The 21039-nt window shown below is 53.4% G+C and overlaps 1 protein-coding gene across 2 annotated transcripts; it reads left to right on the forward strand.

Moving 5' to 3' along the window:
- Positions 1-312: 312 nt before the first annotated feature.
- Positions 313-21039, forward strand: ZNF341 (zinc finger protein 341). Of its 2 annotated transcripts, none has more exons than XM_059480954.1 (15): positions 313-400; positions 4062-4172; positions 5217-5404; positions 6473-6625; positions 7576-7809; positions 9008-9203; positions 9834-9918; positions 10894-11084; positions 12346-12533; positions 13479-13687; positions 16246-16342; positions 17543-17675; positions 18431-18542; positions 19318-19388; positions 20540-21039. In XM_059480954.1, the coding sequence occupies exons 1-15, from the start codon at positions 313-315 to the stop codon at positions 21037-21039; spliced, it is 2556 nt and encodes an 851-aa protein (XP_059336937.1). The 2 variants fall into 2 exon arrangements, with proteins under 2 accessions (XP_059336937.1, XP_059336938.1); XM_059480955.1 differs by having other exon boundaries at positions 313-343.

Below are 21039 nucleotides of genomic sequence, written 5' to 3' on the forward strand. Positions count from 1 at the left end.
GGCGCCGAGCGAGGCGTCCCGCCCACCCGCTCCATGCGGGCGGCGGGCGCCGCTGTGAGCCCGGCCCGGCACAGCCCGGTCATGGGCCTGGGGTCGTGGCCGCCGCGGCCGCTCCGGGAGTCCGAACGGGACAGGGGCGGCCACCGGGCGGTCCCTGCCCGGTCTGCGCGAGCTGTCGCAGTGCCGCTCCGCCGCGCCCCGAGTTGAACACAATCCCCCCGCCCCCGGGGCCTCCCCCGCCTCTCCCGCGCTGTGGGCCCGTAGCGGGCGGCGGGCGCCCCCTGGCGGCGCCGCTGCCGCCGCCGCTCCAAGATGGCGCAGGCGATCTTCGAGGCGCTGGAAGGTAACGGGGCCAGACCGGGGCCGCGCCGGGACCTCCCGAGCCGCGGCCACAGCCGGGGTGCGCGACCCCCGCTCCTCCGAGCTCCCTCCGTCCAGCGCCGCCGCCGCGCGGGTCGCGGAGCCGCGGTGGGGCCGCCCCGTGAGGCCCGGCCCGGCGAGGCGTGTGGCGCTCCCGGGAGCCCCGCGCTGCTCCCGCGCTGCTGCTCCGCTGCCCGCACCGCAGGCACGGCTGCAGCCCCCGCCACAGCCCCACGCCGTCCGCGGCTCCGTGCGGCGCCACTGTCACCTCCGGTCCCCCTGCCCTGTGCCACCTCCCGCCTGTGCGCCGCGGCATCCCCGAGCAGTGCCCGGAGCGCCGGGCAGCCTTCGTTAACCACGGGCCCTGGGCTCGGTGCGCCGCATCCCTACCCTGTGCCAGTGCCCGACGGCCCCAGGCATTCTGTGCTTTCCTTGTCCTGTCCCTGCTGCTCTAGGGCACCGCATCCCCACCCTGTCCCTGTGCGTCTGCTCCTGGACGCTCCATCCCTATCCTGTGCGTGCTGCTCCTGGATATTCCGTCCCCATCCTGCCCCTGGTGCTCCAGGTCCTGTCACCTCCTTCCTTCTCCTGTGCCCACCGGAGCATTCCCATCACCGCTGTCTCCGTGCCCAGGAAGCAGCACCACCAATGCCCAGGGCACTGTCACCACCCCTGCACCTCCTGTGTCCCTGCATGCTGGGGTCCCCCATCCTCCCCCTGCCCCAGGGCTCGCTCTGCCTGTCCCACTGCTGTGCCAGGCTCTGTGCCAGCCCCTGGGATGGTGCCTGGGTGGGTGCTGGCCCCTGCATGTGTATTTTGAGGGGTGTGCTCTGGGCAGTGCCTGTTGCGTGGGTGAACAGGTTGTGCTCAGACACATCTCACTGTAGTGTTGGGACACTGCTACAGCCAGGTGCCATCCGAGGATGAGGTGCTGAGCTGTGGCATCTGACATTGGGCTGGGACTACTTTCTTTGCAGAGAAACTATTTCATAGGTATTAATTTCCTAAATTGGATTACAGAAGTATTTTCCTTTACATGACACCACTGCCTGGAAGGTGTGACATCGGGATTGTTACCTGTGCTTTTGAGTATCACCTGTGACCACAGCAGCAAAGAATAAATTTTTTTTTCTCTATTTTGTCAGATTACTTGGTGCATTTGCCAGCACCCCCGTGTAGAAACAGGTCCCTATTTTCTCTCTGCAATCAGCTCCTCATTGTGTTCCTTTCCCTGCAGCATTCAGGACAGCAAAGCTTTTTAGCAAATTGAAAGAGTGGGGGTTTTTCAAGCCCGCAGCAATTGGCAGCTTTTAGTGCCTGAGCTTGTTTGTTTTGTCTTGTTGATTGGATTACAAGTCGATGGTGGCTTGGCATTCTTAGAGCAGCCTGGTGTCAGGGTGCTGCAGGGCACAGGTGCATTGTCACCTGTCACTAAAGCACCTAGTGCTCCTGTCAGAAAAAAAGGCTTTATCACAGGGACAAATTAGCACCTGGGTGACATGGACAGCCCTGCTTCATCTCCAGCTGAGAGAAATTTGAAAGGGAAGAAAAAAAGGGCAGATCAGTAGTCCTGTACTTTTATCTTGGCTTCCCCAAATCACTTTGGTTTTGTCAGGCTCTGGGCACCTCGGGAGCTGGGATTTTTCAGTTCCATGGCTGAAGAGCATCCTGCAGGCAGGGCAGGATCCATCCAGAGCCTTCTCCTGGGCTCTGTGCATGGCTGTGAGTGGCATCCCTGTAACCAAGTACCTGCCAGCCTGGCTTCCTGGCTTGTTAGCCATCTCCTCAGGGGTTTCCCTCTGGGAAGTGTGCAGTTCCTCAGTGAAGTGCAGGGACTCTGATTGCCAAATAAACATTTCTGTTTTCCTGGGCCATTTCTCTCCATCGAGAGGCTGAGTGCAACCCTGCCAATGTTGCTGCATCATTGTGTTCAGGTCTGGCCTCTCCAGAAGCTTCTTCCCCCTCATGGCATCAAGGCAATTGTTTGGCTTTTTTCCTTGCAAGATCTGACTCTGTGCCAGAAGGAAACCCAGTTGCCCAGTGCCAGGCATACCAAGAGTGGCACTGTTTGTGCAGTCATGATTATCCCCATATTATACTTCACCTGAATTTTTGATCCTTTTTCCCCCTAGCTTATTTTCGCTGGAGAAGCTGCTGCATGCCCCTGTGTGCTTTAAGGCTGCAGTGCTCCCTTTGCAGTTGCCCAGAGGTTCTTTGTGCAGGGGGAGATGGTGAGTTTTGAGCAAGGCTCTGGCTGGAGTGAGGAACCCTCCCAAGCACTGTTCTGCCAGCAGGGCTGAGCTGCAGGGCTGCCTCCAGCTCTCCCTGCAAGCCAGGGCTTGCTGAACTGGACCTGCAGCTTTGCTGTGCCTGTGATCTGTGTGAAAGGCTGCCCACAGATGGCAGGGTGGGAATTTGATGGGAGTGTGGGATGTGCTGGGATCTGCTGCCTCCCAGCAGCTGCTTGTGCCCTTGGAGGGTGGTGCTGTGCTCTCTCCCAGGGACACGAGCAGGGGTTGCAGCATCTCCTCAGTGAAAGGATGAAAAAGTGTTCACAGAATCTTAATGTGACATGCGGGAGAAATGAGTAGTTAGGGTATCTTTGAAAGGCTCTAGTTTATTTGGGTACTCCCCACCATGAAGGGAACATTCCAGTTGTTCAGGAGAAATGTTAGGAGAGGAGCTTGGGGTGCTGGATGCTCCTGCTGTGCTGGTCCCTTTTGCTGTGATCTGCTGTGGTGCTTCACTGTCTTTCCTTCTGCTGTCTGCTCTGAGCAACCTCCCCTCATCCCAGCACAGTCCTCACCTCACCGCTTAGGAGTGATCAGACCCACTGATTTTCCTTTCCCGTGGCACATAACTCTGAGTTCAGAGCTTTGCACTTTTGTTTTGCAAAGATCTGGAAGTGAAAAACCACCTAAGAACCCCCCAGGTTTCTTCTCTCCCTTAATCCACAAGATCTAACATACAACCTTGCTGTGCCATTTGCTTCCTTTGTGAGTTCTGTGTCATAAAAGAGTGATAGGAAGGAGTGGCAAAAATCACTTCTTTTTATCTCCCAAAATCAGGCTGTCCTTTGTGTCTTTACATCCAATTTCTAAATAGAGTGTGTCATGCTTAATCCACAATCCCAGGTTGTCTCCCTAGATGAGCAGTCCCAATCTTCTGTATTTATCTGGAATATTTTAAAACATTTTAGCTGTAGTGAAAAATGTTTGTGCTAAAGCAAGTAAGCTGGTTCTAATAAGAGATCTGAGTGTGTGTGTGTGCCCTGTGTCTGACATTTGTGCCACCTCTGCTGGGAGAGCTGCTGCACACAAGGATTTTGTGTGCCCTGAGCTCGGTGTCTGTGCTGCATCCCCAGGCAGTTCCAGCCAGGCCCCTGCCCTGTGACATCCCCACACTCCTGTGACATTCTCAGCTCTTTTCATACCCAGGATTATGAGCATCCTTCCTTTCTGCTTTGGTGCTGAAACCAAACCCCCTTTTGGCTTTCCCTGCCCTTCTTCCCTTCTCTTTTGCACCAAAGCAGTTCTGAAGACAGGTGGGTGTTGCTGTTGTGTGGGAGTTGGTGCTGTTGGAGGGTGACAAGGTGACAGTGGCTCAGGGGGGAGGGAGCAGCAGCTGGAGGCTGTCCCAGTGCCCAGACACCCCAGTGTGGCTGTGTTCAGCTCACCATCCATGCTTGTGTCTCCTTTCAGGGATGGATAACCAGACTGTGCTGGCTGTGCAGTCCTTGCTGGATGGCCAAGGAGGTGTCACAGACCCGTCTGCTCCCAATGTCAACTCCTCTGCAGCCATCCAGCCCATGGGTGAGTCCTGGTGGCACTGGGACACAGCACAGGGCAGGGGGGCTGCACAGCTCCCCTGCACAGCTGGCACAACAGCTGGGTGTGCAGGGTACTGCTGTGAGTGTTGTGAGCCCTCAGCAGGACCAGACTGAGCAGGAGGAAGGGACAAGTGCCCAAGCAAGCAATGATGTTTTGGAGACAGTCATGGCAACAGACTTGACCATGAGCTTCCAATAAAGGCACAAAGGGAGGGAGAAGCCACTGTGCCCACATCTAGTGCCTGTTACTGTTCATGTTTTTCATTTAATATCCACTCCTTCTCCTCTAGAGATGCTCCATTCCTGCAACACCTCTGTGTTAATGAATATGGGAACTGGTCATTGCTGTGCATGTGGACCCTCACAGTGCTGCACTAGAATGTGTTGGGTGGATGGGGAGTTACCCCCAAGGAGTTACACAGTCTGTGTCCCCAAAAAAGGTCAACTTCAGGCTGTGACTCAGACAGGGGAACAGCCTTGTGAGTCTGCTGGATGGAGTGCAAATGGTGTGTGGTTTGCTAACGCTGCAGATTTCAGCTGGGACTGGAACTGGGTTGTCTTCTTTCTGCTTCCAATGTCAGGCATAGGTGCCAAACCCCAGCAATGTTGTGGAGGGGTGTTAGGACAGTGCTGACAGTGACTCTGTGCCCTTATCCAAGGTACTTCTTGTGCTTTGTGCAGTCTGAGTTATAAAATCTGCCTCAGCCAGCGTAATGCTGATGCTTTGGCAAGAACAGCTTTGACTAAAAGCAGAGGGTGCTACAGGTGCAAGGTTGGTTGTTGCTGTATTTGGGATGAGAAGACAGACAGTGGAATTAGTGTGTCCCAGGGAGACATGGGGTTTGTGTGTGGGAGCAGGGCTGGGATGGGCTCAGTCACATCACTTGGCTTTAGGGACAGCTTGGCCCTTGCAGCTGCTCTGTCCTGCCAAGGATGTCCTTGAGGTGCTGAGATCCAAAGGTGGGTGCTGGCTGGAGCACTGGGGAGTGCAGGACAAGGCCTGAAGCTCTGCTCTTCCTCACTGCAGATGATGAAGACGTGTTCCTGTGTGGGAAGTGTAAGAAGCAGTTCAACTCCCTGCCTGCCTTCATGACCCACAAGAGAGAGCAGTGCCAGGGCAGTGCCCCATCCCTGTCCTCAGTGTCTCTGGCCACTAACACTGTGTACACCCCATCCATCACCTCAGTGCAGCAGGCTCCCAGTGCTGCCCGCCAGGTACCGTGTGCAGGCACAGGCTCTGTGCTCTGCTGCTGGGGTTTGGGGCTGGGGGGCATTGGGGTGATGGTTTTGGATCCAGTGGTGTCTCATGACTGAGCTCTTCTCTTGGAGGCTCAGCTGTTGTCCCTTTGTTGGCTTTTCACCTCATGGTTAAAGTGGGGCCCTCTGCAGTGAGGTGACACAGCAGGAGTGTCTGACAGCCTTTTTTCAGGACAGGACAGAAGGGGTTTCATGTTCTGTCTGTGTTGCAGCCAGACCTTGGCTCTACTGAGCAGCCCCAGTGTCAGAGCCTGGCCACAAACCTGGGGGCACTCTCACAGTGCTCTGCTGTCCCCTGGGCTGTGGTCTGGCTCATGGGCAGAAGTGGAGCAGCTCTGTCCCTGCATCCCTCCTCTCTCACTCTTGCAAATAAGGCAATGTAATGTGGTGTGATGAGTGCTGGGGGAATATCCCCTCTGGAGTAATTCTCATTCCCTAGAGAATCCTCCAGTGGGAGTCCCTGGTGCATGACATGTAATGTGCCTGCAGTTGTGGCTTCCAAAGTGCTTTCAAACCAGCTGCTTTTGCAAGTTAATGTAGTCCCAGTGGATGGTGCTTCTTCCCAGGGCTGTAAACACAGGTTATTTACTGCCAAGAAATTCAACAGCCTCCCTCCCCTGCTATAACCTGAGTCCAATCTTAAGAGATGAGCCTGACATTCACCATCTGAGCCAGAGCAGCTTCCCTGAGTTTTCCACCTTCCCTTGCTGGGACAGGCACCCAGGAGAGGCCTGAACTTGTCCGTGACCAGTTTGTCCTGCAGATCTTGTTTAATAACCCCTGACTTGCAGCCAGTGGCCACTTTCTGAGCCACTGTGATATTTTTTTCCTCCTTTCTGAAGAACATTTGTGGAGCTAAAAACTCCCATGGACTCAGCAGGAAGCTGCAGATAATTACTGTGGCTCACTGCTGACCAGAGGCAGTGAAAGCAGAGACCCTGAGGCTCAGGAAAAAGCAGTGTCACTGTTTTTTGGGTATTGTTTTGTCCTGTTGCTGCTTAACAGTGGATCTTTCTTTTCTTTCAGCAAATCTCTACGTACATCACAGTTCCCCCATCACCTTTGATCCAGACCCTGGTGCAGGGGAACATCTTGGTCAGTGATGAGGTGCTGATGTCAGCCATGTCTGCTTTCACCTCCTTGGACCAGCCCATGCCAGCAGTGCAGCCCCCAGTGCAGGTAAGGGGCACATGTGGATCCAGGCAGTCACGGGTAAAGCTCTCCCAGTTCCAGCCCCTTGGCCTTAGGAGTGACACCTTCCACTATCCCAGGCTGCTCCAAGCCCTGTCCACCCTGGCCTTGACCACTTCCAGGGGTACTGCCCACACTGCTGAGGATGCCAGTGCCCACAGCTGGGTCATGCTGGGCTTCTCATGCACCAGCTCTCCCAAGTCCTTCCCCTCAGGGCTGCCCTCAACCATTCACTGCCCATCTGTGCTTGGGATCACCCTGATCCAGGTGCAGCACTTTGCATTTGTTCTTGCTGAACTCCCTGAGGATCACACAGACCTCTCAGTCCTGTCCAGGTCCTTCTGGATGCCCATTCCTTCCCTCCAGTGCTTGGACTGCACCACAGCTTGGTGTTGCTCACAAACCCATCTGTTGCTGGATGCTCAGATCTTTGTCATGTGATCTCTCCAGCTTTTTTTGAGCCTCCATATCATGATTGGCTTCCAGGGCCCTTGTCAGCTTCCTCTATGGATTCCTCTCCTCCTGGGAGCTTTGTTTGGACTCTCCCCAGACTGGCTGGGCTGTATATGCTCTCCATGCTCTAAAAATATTCCTTGCAACCAGAAGGATTAAAAGCTTTAAAAACAAATCAATAAAGGGATGGGTTTTGGAGGAGGCCATGTGTACCTGCAGGTCATTCCAGGCCTGCAGCACAGTGTGGTCCAACCTGCCAGCTGGATATGCTGTGTTTAGCCAAGACATCCCTGCAGTTCCTGCAGACACATGGGGATGGGGAAGGTGTGAGGGAGCAGCCCCTCACTCTGCCAGCTGGATGTGCTGTGTTTAGCCAGGACATCCCTGCAGTTCCTGCAGACACATGGGGATGGCGAAGGTGTGAGGGAGCAGCCCCTCAGCTCGTGCTGCTGCATTTCCAACGTGCCGTGTGTCTCTGCTTGCAGAGCAGCATGAGTCTGCACGCCGGGGCCGGTTACCTGTCCCAGCCCCCGCCGCCGCCGCCGCCCCCGCCGCCGCCCCCGCCGCAGCCGCCGCCTCCCCCGCCGAGCCTGGCGGCTCCCGGGCAGCCCGGCGGCGGCAGCGGCGTGGTGGAGGTGTACAGCGCCCCTGCTCCCATGGCAGCAGCCAGCACCGTGGAGATCCAGACTCTGGGCATGCAGCCCTACCCGCCCATGGAGGTAAGGCTGCTCCTAAGGATCTGTCCTCAGAGAATCACACAATGGGTTGGGTTGGAAGGGACCTTAAACTCATCCAGTCTTGGGGATGGACACCTCCCACTGGAGCAGATTGCTCCAAGCCCCATCCAATCTGGCCTTGAGGAATGTGGAATTACAGTGTGGGAGGAGGAGCTAGGTGATTTGGCAACAATTATTTTCTCTGGGAGAAGGCGGCAACAGGAGATCAGTAAGATGATGAGGATTCTGAGGAGAAACAGCTAACAGAGACAGAGGACAGGCTTAGGAGACCTGAACATTTGTTTCTGACCTGCATATGCTGGGAGTGAGGGGGTATAGAGGTGAGAGCCTCACCTTCTGTAGAAGCACAGAGCATCACACTGCACACTTCAGCTTGTGTGGAGAGAAGAATCCAGTCTAAATCTCAATGAGCTTGTCAAGGTGGCTTTTGCTAAATAGTGGCACAGGCAAGGTGTGGATTTACTGGTGGATCAGCTGTTTGCAGTCTCTACATTTGCACTGCCCTTCACAACAGGAGCTGCTGGGTGTGGCATCCTTACCTGTGTAACTGGAATCTGATCTGGAAGTGCCAGTGCACAGGAATGGATGGGGATGTTGGATAAATAATGGTCTGTGTTAATTTATCAGACTGGGCAGCAGCAATGCCTTTAAACTATCACCCCAGACTGGTCACTCTGTCTCTTAAGTGTTCTTTCCTAATACTGATGCTGACATAAACATCTGTGCTTTGGCACCTGGAGTTTCCTTGTGCCTTCCTTCCCTTCTGCAGTCCTGCCAGGACAGGCAGCAGGACCTGGAGGTCCCTGCTTCAGGATTGGTGTGAACCCACAGAGTTCTTTCCCTGATCCTTCTGGTAACCTGCTCCAGAGGGATGAGAGACTCTTCGAGGCATGAGGCACAGATGGGGCACAAGACAGCTCCCTCAGAGTGTTTCTTTGCTCCCTGTTCCTGCTGTAAGAATTTCTGGATGCTTTTGATGTTCAACAGGAGAGTTCCACATTGTGCAGGGTATCAGTTTTGGTTAGAGAGACATTGTTGGCCTGGTGAACCAGAAATTTGATCCAGTTTGGCAGAAGAAAAGTCAACCCAAGTGCAGCCTGGTGTGGATGGAGATGGAAGTTAGGGCATGGTGTAATTCTCTGTAGCAAACCTGTTCCACTGATGAACTGCCCTCTCACAGGTACCAAGCCAGTGTGTGGAAAGCCCAGTGTACCCCTCTCCCCCTGTGTACAGCCCTGGGAAGCAGGGCTTCAAGGCCAAGAGCACCAGTGCTGCCACCCCCCTGAGCAGTGCAGGGGGAGGCTCTGTGGTTGGCTTTGATTCCCCTGCTGCTGCCAAAACTCGCCGCTGCAAGAACGAGACTGGGCTGCAGGAAGGTGAGTGCCCTCCAGCCCCTGCCCTGAGGGTCACTGGGCTTGTCCCAGCTGGGCTGCAGGAAGGTGAGTGCCCTCCAGCCCCTGCCCTGAGGGTCACTGGCTTGTCCCAGCTGGGCTGCAGGAAGGTGAGTGCCTTCCATTCCCTGCCCTGAGGGTCACTGGGCTTGTCCCAGCTGGGCTGCTGAGCCAGGGGCTCCCTGAGGGGTGGCATTGGCTGTGCAGCTCTGGAAGGGGAGCACAAGGCCTTGCATGAAGTTGGTGGATGTGAACCTGGGGGGTTCACAGCACAGACAGAGCTGAGGCCCTTCCTCTCACTCGTGCTGTGTTTTTTCCCAATGCCCAGAGCACCTTTAAGGCTGGTGCTCTGTAGGTCCCTGGAAGGCAGTGGTTGATGCCTGAGGGGATGCCCTCCCCAGCAGACTGCACTGCTCAGGGTTTGTGGGGTTCTCTCAGGCTGTGTTAATGAATGTTTGTGCCCATGACCACTCCCCAGTCTGGCCAGGCAGATCTTATCTTCCTGTAAGCTCTTTAGTGGTCCTGAGCAGTCATGTCCTGGGCTGAGGGCCCTGTGAGCTGTGGGGACAGGGCTGTGCCACATGATCTCATTCCTGTGTGTGCTCTTCCTTTCAGGCAAACCCAAGTCCCCCAAGCTGAAGTGCACATACTGTGACAAGGCCTTTACCAAGAACTTTGACCTGCAGCAGCACATCAGGAGGTAACAGTGCCCTGCCCTGCACACAGCAGTGACTGGGCTGGGGCAGGGCACAGCTCTGCTGAGGGACTCTGTGCAGCCCAGTTTGTTATGTCCCAGAATCTGTGCTGCAATGGGAGGGATTCTTCTTTCTTCTCACCCTAGGATACCTTTTCCTCAGTGACTGGAGTAAAGGCTGTATCCTGGATCTAATCTTCATGCTGATTATGTGCTGGGACTAGAGGCTCATTTTCCTTGCTGATGAGACCTTGTCAGCTAAACCTTTTGTCACCTGATCACTGGAGTAGCAGCATTCTCACTGCTTGCCTCTGCCCTTCCCTTTCCTCTCCCTCCCTAGCAAGCTGCAGCCTTCCTGTTTGCTGCTGCTAGCAAAGTGTAAGCCAAGCTCAGGGTCTGTACAGGGAGCTCTAATCACAGAGCTTTTCCCTGGCAGGAGGAAGCTGAAATCTGCAGAGTTCTTTCCCCCAGTGGAGTTATCTGGACTCAGAACAGATGGGAAGGAGCAAGTGGTGGTTTTTGCACCTCTTCCCAGCCTGGACTCTTGACTTTCTCTTGAAGCAGAAGGGCAGAGTAGAAAAACCTTTTTGCTATAGACAAAGGAGAGCACATTCAGGCAGATCCGGGGGCTGCAAGCTAGAAAAGATGTGTGCAGGAGAGAGAAGGGTGACAGGGAAGGAAAGGCTTGTACCCTTGAGAAAATGATGAGGTCCCCAAGGTCTGTGCAGGGACCCTGATGTTGCTGCAGAGCTGTTTTCTTCTCCTGCTTCTTCCTTTGATCCCCTGTCATTCCCAGACCACAGGTGTTTTGTCTCTCATTTCCCCAGGCCTCTCACAATGCACTTCTCTGGTGAATCAGGTCTCAAAGCCCTGTTTGGTGTGTCCAGGTGTGATCAGCCCAGCACTGTCCTTGTCCCCACAGGCCCTGCCTGGGGGCTCCCTCCTGTCTCCACACTGCTGACCTGGTGCCTTGTCCTCCAGCCACACAGGTGAGAAGCCCTTCCAGTGCATCGTGTGTGGCCGTGCCTTTGCCCAGAAGTCCAACGTGAAGAAGCACATGCAGACCCACAAGGTGTGGCCTCCAGGGCTGGGCTGCACCATCTCCCGCAGCTCCATCACTGTGCAGGTCATGGCCCTGAACCCCAGCCAGCCTGAGGATGAGGAGAACACAGGTGTGGTGTGTGTGGGGCACAGCACTGGTGTGAGGAGGCTGCACCTCCACACAGGGAGGGAGGGGAGCCGTGTGTGCTGTCTGCATTCCTTGGTTGTGTTTAGCATCTCACACTAAAGTGGCATTTGCTCAGCTCCAGCTGGAAGCTGCATCATTTCATACCCCTGTGGTGGGTGCAGGTGCTGGTGGGGACAGTGGCTCCAATCTCTGTCCCAGTCTGTGCACAAACAGGGCCAGGTGTCTTCCCCTCCTCACTCCCTGGCAGCACAGCTTTGGCAGTGCACAAGCCACACCTGGCAGCTCTGGCCCAGGGGACACACAGCTGCTGGTTTGGCATAGCCCAGTGCTCTGGCTTTGCACTGTGCAGGTCTGGATGCCAGGCTGGATCTGCTCACAGTGGCCTGTAAATACCTGAGGCAGAGAAGAGCTCCTTGCTGGTGTCTGGATGCTCTTTCTGCTGGTGGCCTCAGACCTGGTAAGGGAGGGAATGCAGTGGCAATGTCATGTCTAGGACAAGGCACAACTGGGGTCCTGTTTGTGTTCATCATGGGCTGTGAACCACTGGCTGGATCTTACCTCCTGTCTCCTGCCAGGGGTGGGAGTAAATCTGGCTCTCGTTCACTGGTGGAGGCTGTGGTGGTGTTCACAGGGGTTTTAGGATGAGGAAGAGACAAGAATGTTGACTCTCTGTTTTAGAAGGTTTGATTTATTATTTTATGATATATATTATATTAAAACTATACTAAAAGAATAGAAGAAAGGATTTCATCAGAAGGCTAGCTAAGAATAGAAAAGGAATGATAAAGGTTTGTGATTGACTGAGACAGTCTGAGACAGCTGGACTGTGATTGGCTATTAATTAAAAACAAGTACATGAGACTAATTACAGATCCACCTGTTGCATTCCACAGCAGCAGATAATCATTGTTTACTTTTTGTTTTTGAGGCCTCTCACCTTCTCAGGAGAAAAAATCCTAAGGAAAGGATTTTCATAAAACATGTCTGTGTCAGGAGGCCTGTTCTGACTGCTCCACAGAGCACAGTTATATCCCTGGAAAAAGAGAATGGGCTAGGGAGGGGAAGATGGAGTGGTCAGAGTCCTTAATAATCTGTCAACAAATTTTGTTGTGATATTTTTGTTAGTGGTATTCATGTGATCTGAAGAGCCTGTCTTTGAAGGGGAGGAAGGCCAGGCCTGGTGTGTGCTGGCAGCAGGGTGCCTGCAGAGCTGTCTCATGGCAGGCTGGGACTTTCCTCCCCAGGTTTGCCCCCCAGGAACGCGGTGCCCCCGGCCCAGGAGCTGAGCCCCTTGGAGGAGAGCGAGGCAGCCAAGCTGGAGGCCAAGCAGGTTGTCCTCATTGACAGCTCCTACCAGTGCCAGTTCTGCCCCAGCAAGTTCAACACCTACTTCCAGCTCAAGTCACACATGACACAGCACAAGAATGAGCAGGTAGGGACAGAGGGTGCCTGGCTGGGTGGCAATATTGGGATTGGCTCCATATAATGCACCTGTTATCGGGGTCTGACCTGAGCCTTTTGGTCTGCAGAGCTGCCAGTTCTTCACATGCAGCTCAGCTCTCAGGGTTGTAGCTGTGTGGTCTGGGTGGCTTTGAAAACTTTGAAAACTGAATGAGAAATTCAGCCAAGCAGGTTTGGGTGGCTAGAGAGGAAGCAAAGAGGTGAAGTGTGTCCAGTTCTGGGCCCTTCACATCCAGAAAGACATAGAGGTGCTGGAGCCTGCCCACAGAAGGGCAGCAGAGCTGGGGAAGGGTTCTAGAGAGTAAGGCAGAGGAGAGGGGCTGAGGGAGCTGTGGAAGCTCAGCCTGGAGAAAAGGAGGTTCAGAGGGAACCTTCTCATTCTTCACAACTCCTGACAAAAGGGTGCAGCCCGAGGGGAGTCAGGCTCTGTTCCCACAAGGGACAGGACGAGAGGAAACAGCCCCAAGCTGTGCCAGGGGAGGTTCAGGTTGGACATCAGGAGGGATTGTTTTGCTGAGAGAGTTCTCAGGCAGTGGCCTGGGCTGTCCAGGGAACTGGTGCAATCATCCTCCCTGGAAGTGTTCAGTAACTGACTGCACTTGATGTTCTCTCAGAGATTGGACTCGCTGACCTTGGAGGTCTTTTCCAACCTTTATGGTTCTGTGAAGTCCAAAATTTTCAGTGTAAGTGGCAGCTCTTGGGTCCAGGGGCAATCACTTTGGGGTGTTGTGGTCCCACCCACTCAAGTGCTTTCAAGCCCTCACAACTGCACCCCTCTGTCCCACCTTGCTTTCTCAGGGGTGTGCCCTGACAGTCTGTGCTTCTTTCCAGAAAAGAAGGCAGTTCTGCCTGTTGGCAGAGGCTTTCCCTACCTCTTTCCATGGTGAGCCTCTCCAGTTGCTCTCCCTTCCCCCAGGTGTACAAATGTGTGGTGAAGACCTGTGCCCAGACCTTCCAGAAGCTGGAGTCCTTCCTTGAGCACATCAAGAGCCACCAGGAGGAGCTGAGTTACCGCTGCCACCTGTGCAGCAAGGACTTCCCCTCTCTGTACGAGCTGGGCGTGCACCAGTACTCGCACAGCCTGCTGCCCCAGCACAGCCCCAAGAAGGACATGGCCGTGTACAAGTACAGTACAATCGCTGCTCACAAGGCTTGTAGGAGTGAGTGGGTGCAGAGCATGCTTGGTGGGACCTTAGAGGGGACAGGGGGCCCTGTGTCCAGTGGCTGTGATGCTTTTGGACACCCAGGTGGCACATGGGGGGGTTCCCTCCACCAGACTGCAAAGGCCAAGCACTTTGAATGCAAGGAGTCATTCTGAATGCAGGGAGTTGTGGTGGTGTTCACAGGGGTCCCAGGACCAGGGAAGAGATGAGAATCTTCATGATTTTATGATATATATTATATTAAAACTATGCTAAAGGAATAGAAAAAAGGATTTCTTCAGGAGTGAAAGAAGTGAAGTGGAATGATAATAAAATCTTGTGACTCTCCAGAGAGTCCAAGACAGCTGACTGTGATTGGCTATTAATTAGAAACAACCAACATTGGACCAATCAAAGATGCACCTGTTGCATTCCTCAGCAGCAGATAATCATTGTTTTTCTTTTCCTCTGAGGCTTCTCAGCTTCTCAGGAGAAAAATCCTGGCAAAGGGATTTTTCAGAAAATATTATGGCTATAGAGAGTCTCTTTGAATGACAGTGAAAAGCTGGGATTGGTTATATGGGAAGATCCTGTCACTGCAATTCTTCTTATCACCAGTCAAGAGTGAGATGGTGTCTGGGGTGACTTTATGATGCTGAATTGTATCCCCATTCATCTGTTTAGCCCAGAAATAAGTTTTGCACCTTTAAGACTGGTTCTGACAGTGAAGGGAGGGGGAGAGAAGTGCACAGTTTTTTTTTTTCAGAAGCTGCACTCACTCCTCCACAATCCTTCTCCTGGACAGTGTTTTGTGTGGAACGGACAGTGAGAGAGAGCTCTCCTTTGCTTTTAGTTTCTCTTCTGGCTGAGGCAGTGAAATTCCCAGGGAACCAGGACCCTAAACCAGGACAAATACACATGGCTGAACCTGCCCTGGGCTGGGTCAGAGAGCCAGGGAAGCTCTTCCCAACCTGTTTTCTATGATTCTTCACCTGCAGCAAAGGGGTTGTGGGTTGTTGTCTTGGTTTGGAAAGGCAGGTGTGTGCTAAGGAAGGCAGGAGCCTCCCTTGAAATGGAAAATGTGAACCCCCTCCCTCCAAATTGCTATAACTTTTAAATTAAGGGGCTCTCAGGCAAAAAATATAGGAGCAGAAAATAGCAGTTCTTTAATAGGGAAGAAAATTAAAAAAATAAAATAAACAATGCAATAAACAAAACCAACACTGCCAGAGTCAGAACCCAACCTGACACCCTGTGGGTCAGGGTGTTGGCAGCAATCCCATTGGAATTGTGGCTCAGCCCTCCTGCAGTGTCAGGGCTGGTTCTGCTGGAACAGGGATCCTGCAGAAAGGTGCAGTCTCTTCCTCTGAGGATCCAGTGGCAGAAGCAGCTGCTGTTCCTCTGGGGAATCCAGTGCAGAAGCTGTGCTGGTGTTCCAGAACCTCCAGATTATATCCGGGTAGGAATGCTTGGCTCCTCCCTCTGGGCTCACATCTCCCAATGGGATGCTGTAGTTCTTATCAGCCATGCAGGGACATTCAATAGCTGTTATCAGCAGATGTCCCCCTGGAGGGAGGAGTGATTGTGGAAGAGATAAGGCAAACTGCCCACTGACCAGAAGACAACTGCCATACAGATGGCAAAGAGAATAGATCTTGCCTTGCAGTGTGGAACAGTTGTAGAAACCGTGCTCAGAAAAAAGTTTCCTATCCCTTTGCTGCAAAAGGGTCTATTCCTTGGAAAGCTTCTCTACTCCTGTGGAGGGAAGGTGTGAGGAGTTCCACAAAGAGCTCCACATAGCTTTTGGAATGCCCATAGAAATGTTCAGGGGGACTAGGAAGCCCAGGAGATACTGGAGTCACTTAGGAGCTTCATGGAATAAATAGCTGCTAATTCTTGCCTAGACTATGGTTTCTAGTTATCCTTGCATTACAGAGCTTTGTTCTGCAGCTTGGTAGTGGGGATCCCTGAGACCAGAGCCCTGCTTGAGCTTGAGGAGGTTTTAGTGTGACCTAGGGAGAAGGGGTTTCACAGCAGGAGCAGGGTGTGAGTGCCTCTGTCCTCACTGCTGATGGTGCCTGTCCCAGTGCCTGCTGTCAGTCAGCTTTGGCAGAAACCCTGGCAGGATGTGTGACCCCTGCCATGCTGTGTCCCCACTCAGCTCCTTCTCTGGGGGCTGATGTCTTCAAGCAGTGAAGATGGAAGGAGGTGTTTGAAGTAAAGTGAAGTCCTTACCTAAGGCTAGATCCATCAGGAAGCAGTGTGGAATATGTGGCTGCTCCTATGGCAGTCTGTGGAAGGTGCACTAACATTTAAAGGCTTCTACACCCACTTTTCCAGCATCTCCCTCTCTGAAGGCTGCTAAGTGTGAGTGTGAACTGGCATGTGGGTTGCTGAGGTTTTAGAGCACCTGAGTGGTTATTTTGTGTATCAGTCCTGTCAAAGATCACCCTGGAAGGTGGCTGGGCTGGGCAGCTGTACCTGTGCTGTGGGGTGTGCTGCGGTAGCCTTGCTCACAGGCTCTGTCCTTTCCACGTGCAGGTGTGTGAAGTGTGTCAATAAATACTCCACCCCAGAAGCCCTGGAGCACCATCTGCAGACAGCAACGCACAACTTCCCCTGCCCCCACTGCCAGAAGGTGAGTGCTGACCATGGATGGTCAGCATGGCCTGCTGAGCCAGCCTGGACACCTGGCACGGGCTCTGAGGGGGACAGGAACCCTCAGCTCCATGAGTAGGAGCTTTGGATAGATCATGATGAAGCTTCACTTCAAAAAGTGAAGTTAACTCTGTGGGGAAGGTAGGAATTGCTGGGGATCCTTGCCCAGCCCATCCTACTGCTGGCTTTGGTGGGAGACTGGGCATCCCTCTGAGATGCTGCTCCTCAGCACAGAGTTACATAATTGACAGCAAGATTTCAGTTTATGGGTTTCTTAAAAAAAGTTTTGGCACTTTTTTTGTTTTGAATTTTGTTGGCTTTTGTTATTAAAGCCTTGTCTATTTCATTATACAATCCTGAAGGTTTTCACAGTGCATCCTTCCTGGGAAAGCAGTGACTGAGCTTCTTGCTCAGGTTGCCCTGACCAGCTGTGGCTGCCCCATCCCTGGAAGTGTCCAAGGCCAGGCTGAACAGGGCTTGGAGCAGCCTGAGATAGTGAAAGGTGTCCCTGCTTACAGCAGCAGGACTGGTTAATCTTTAAGATCCCTTCCAACCCAAATCATTCCATGATTCTTATGTATTTTGTCCTGGCTACACGCTCTCTGCCAGCTCTGTGATGTCCCATGTGTGGTGCCAGCTCTGAGCTGTGTGTTTGTGTGTTCCAGGTGTTCCCCCTGAGCTCTGTGTGTTTGTGTCTTGCAGGTGTTCCCCCTGAGCTCTGTGTTTGTGTGTAGTAGATGTTCCCTCTGAGCTCTGTGTGTGTTCCAGGTGTCCCCCTGATCTCTGTGTGTGTCTGTGTGTTCCAGGTATCCCCCTGATCTCTGTGTGTGTGTTCCAGGTGTCCCCTGATCTCTGTGTGTGTCTATGTGTTCCAGGTGTTCCCCCGATCTGTGTCTGTGTGTTCCAGGTGTCCCCCTGATCTGTGTCTCTGTGTTCCAGGTGTCCCCTGATCTATGTCTCTGTGTTCCAGGTGTCCCCTGATCTCTGTGTGTGTGTGTTCCAGGTGTCCCCCTGATCTCTGTGTGTTCCAGGTGTCCCCTGATCTGTGTCTGTGTGTTCCAGGTGTCCCCTGATCTCTGTGTGTTCCAGGTGTCCCCTGATCTCTGTGTGTGTGTGTTCCAGGTGTCCCCTGATCTCTGTGTGTTCCAGGTGTCCCCTGATCTGTGTCTCTGTGTTCCAGGTGTTCCCCTGCGAGCGGTACCTGCGCCGCCACATCCCCACGCACGGCGGGGGCAGCAAGTTCAAGTGCCAGATCTGTAAGAAGTTCTTCCGGCGGGAGCACTACCTCAAGCTGCACGCCCACATCCACTCGGGTATGGCTCCCTGCTGCCAGTGCTCCCCACTCTGTGCCACAGCCCTGTGCCCTGTGCCCTGGCAGCAGGAGTGACACAGTCATTTGTGGTAAATGTGGTTTCAGATCTGTGGGTTGGGTTCAGCCTGCACTCGTTAGAAATGGGGGACACAGGGGGCTTCCCCACTTGCTGTGCTGGCCCTGAAGAGCAAGACTAGTTTGCAGCACAGATTGTGCTCATCCATTTATTATTTTATTGAGAAGCAGCTGAGGGATTTAGGGTTGTTCAGCCTGGAGAAAAGGAGGCTCAGAGGAGACCTTATCACTGTCTACACCTCCCTGACAGGAGGCTGTGGCCACGTAGGCATCACGCTCTTCTCCCAGGCAACCAGCAACAGGACAGGAGGAGACAGCATAAAGCTGTGCCAGTTTGACTAGGGGAAGTTTAAGCTGGAAGTTTAGACTGGACATCAGGAAGAATTTCACAGAAGGGGCGATTGGGCACTGGAATGAGCTGCTCAGGGAAGTGGTGGAGTCACCCTCCCTGGAGGTGTTTGAGAAAAGCCTGGATGTGGCACTCAGTGCCATGGTCTAGTTGACAAGGTGGTGTTATAGATTATAAGTTGGACTCTGTGATTTCAAAGATGTTCTCCAACCAAATTCTGTGTGATTTATCCATAGTGCAGGGCAGTTTCTGGTGTGGCCCAGCTGGCCTGTCCTGGCCAGAGCAGCCTGTGTGGCTGCAGTGTCCCTGAGGCCTGCTCTATTCCTCCCCAGGTGAGAAGCCCTTCAAATGCTCGGTGTGTGACGCAGCGTTCAACCGCAAGGACAAGCTCAAGCGCCACATGCTCATCCACGAGCCCTTCAAGAAATACAAATGTCCCTTCTCGTATGTAGTGTGCCTGCACATGGCAGCATATCTGACTGGGGTTCTGGGAGGGGGGAATGTGTCCTGCAGGTGTCCTAGGGGACACTGTGGCACCTGCCAGGCTGCCTGGGGAGGTTGGAATGCTGTGTGCTGTTGAACTGGGAACCCAAGAGTCTCAATTCTTTGTCACTGACTTCCTGTAGGGCCACATTTTATTGCTTCATCAGCCTTGTAAAATAACTGCTACCTTCATGGGAGGCCTGGGCGAGCACTAGAGAGAGAAAGAGCATTATTTGACTGCAGAGATTCCTTGGATGATGAGCTCTCACTCAGTGTCACAAAATCATGTGACATGCTTTTGTCATACCCAAAAGCATGTGACAACATAGGACCTAATGTAGAAGCCAGAGGAACCAAGTTTTGAAAGGTGCAGTCCCAAATGGACTTGCTGAGATAGCCCAAGCTGACTGGCTTCTCCTTGCTCCAACCAACCTCCTTCCAAAATGCTTCTGTCTCCAGCTGGGATCTTGAACCTGCTGCATTTTAGAGCATTCATAGTGAGACACGGAGCATGTGTAGTTTAGGAGAAGCCACATGTCCCTGTGGCAGCCTGTTTAGTTCTTGCCCCTCCCAGAAAGGCTGAAATAGTGGAACCCCTGCTGAGGCTGCACCAAGAGAAACATCCAGGTGCTGCTAAGGAGAAAGGCCATGGATGTCTTTGTGATCTGGGATCTGTCTATGCATTGCTCCTCAGCTGGTTCCCACATCTCACCAGCATGTTTTGTTGTTGTTGCAGAAGCCACACAGGCTGCAATAAAGAGTTCAACAGGCCTGACAAGCTGAAGGCTCACATTCTGTCCCATTCAGGTGAGTGGTGGGAATGCAGTCACTGGGATTCCCTGTGGTGCTGTAGGAGCATGTGACAGAAGGATTAAACCTGGGAAATAAAAATCAGCTTTAGATTTTTTTTCTCTCTGCAGGCCTGTTTAAGTGAGTGTCTATTCAGGGTTATGTCTAAGCTTTGGGCTGGTTTCTAGGACAATATAATCTGTAGGCAGGGCCTGCAGATGAGACTCAGGAGCTGAGCTGGATTATTTGTTCTGTTTGCTATCAAGTGAATATTCAGAGTGCTCTGTCCACTCCTCCCCAGTCCCACCTCACATGCAAAAGAAAATCTCATGGCATTTGATTCCCTTCTAAAAATGATGCTCACAATTCTAATAAAGACAAATAATTTACTCCCATGTCCCAGGGGAACAATCAGACTTTTATGTCTTGGGGTAAAAGGAATATCTTTCCTTGTGCCCAAAGCCCTGCAGGGTGGGATCAGATGGGATGGGCTGATAGTGCAGTCATGGGCTCTTTCAGAGTGTACATTCCCATTTTTTGGAGGGGAAAAAAAGTGACAATTTCTTTATTTACTAAATACACTTGAAAAAATACTTCAAGATTGTTTTGCATTTTGTATCACAACTCACTTGACATGCATGTTTTTCTGGTGCTATTTTAATGCTCTTGAGGCAAGAATATTTATTTGCAGTGTGCAGCTTCTTCCTGAGGGACAGTGAAGGGACAGGCACTGATCTCTGCTCTCTGTGACAGTGACAGGACTGAGGGAATGGCTGGAGCTATGTCAGAGGGGTTTAGGTTGGATACCAGGGAAAGGCTCTTCCCCAGAGGGTGCTGGCACTGCCCAGGCTCCCCAGGGAATGGGCACGGCCCCGAGGCTGCCAGAGCTCCAGGAGCTGCCAGGGATGCCCAGGGTGGGGCTGTTGGGGTGTCTGTGCAGGGCTGGGGCTGCCCTGGCTGATCCTGGGGGTCCCTCCCAGCTCAGGACATTTGATGACTACAAAGTCACGAGTGGTTATGGTTAAACACAGACATTGAAGCTGTAACCACCCCGCTTTACTGTGTGTGGCACAATCTCCTCCCATTGATCAGGGAGCACCTCCTTTCAGGAGCCAGAGCTGTCCCCCTGGGGGGATGGCTGGGTGTAACTCATCTCCCTCTGCGTGCAGGGATGAAGATCCACAAGTGCCAGTACTGTAACAAGTCCTTCAGCCGCCGCGCCCACATGGTGGAGCACCAGCGCTCGCACACCGGCAACTACAAATACCGCTGTGCCACGTGCAGCAAGGGCTTCACCCGCCACAAGTACCTGCGGGAGCACAAGTGCCGCCTGGGCTCGCCCAAGGACAAGGAGCTGCAGCTCAGGAAGGCGCAGAAGAAGCGGGCGGGGCGGGGCCGCAAGGCGGGGCTGGCCCTGGGGCTGCCCGAGCTCAAGGACGGCGCTGCCGGGGACAGCTCCCCCGAGAGCGGCCCCAACAAGGAGCCCTTCCAGGAGTCGGATGCTGTGCTGTCCATCGTGGTTGGTGGGTCAGGAGCTGCAGACCCTGGGCTGGTCCCAGGGCAGCCCAACAGCATGGGCTCCGACCTGGCCCTGGCAGAGCTGCAGACAGCCTCGGAAGGGCCCTGCACCATGCTGGCTGTGCCTGTGTACATCCAGACCTCCGAGTGA

Source organism: Ammospiza nelsoni, chromosome 12 (genome assembly GCF_027579445.1).
Source record: "Ammospiza nelsoni isolate bAmmNel1 chromosome 12, bAmmNel1.pri, whole genome shotgun sequence".
In the NCBI taxonomy this organism is placed as follows: domain Eukaryota; kingdom Metazoa; phylum Chordata; class Aves; order Passeriformes; family Passerellidae; genus Ammospiza; species Ammospiza nelsoni.

Coding starts and splice junctions, on each gene's coding strand:
- ZNF341 (XM_059480954.1), top strand. CDS start 313: ATGGCGCAGGCGATCTTCGAGGCGCTGGAAGGTAACGGGGCCAGACCG. Junction 7,810..9,007: donor AGCCCTACCCGCCCATGGAG/GTAAGGCTGCTC, acceptor GCCCTCTCACAG/GTACCAAGCCAGTGTGTGGA. Junction 13,688..16,245: donor AAGGACATGGCCGTGTACAA/GTACAGTACAAT, acceptor TTCCACGTGCAG/GTGTGTGAAGTGTGTCAATA.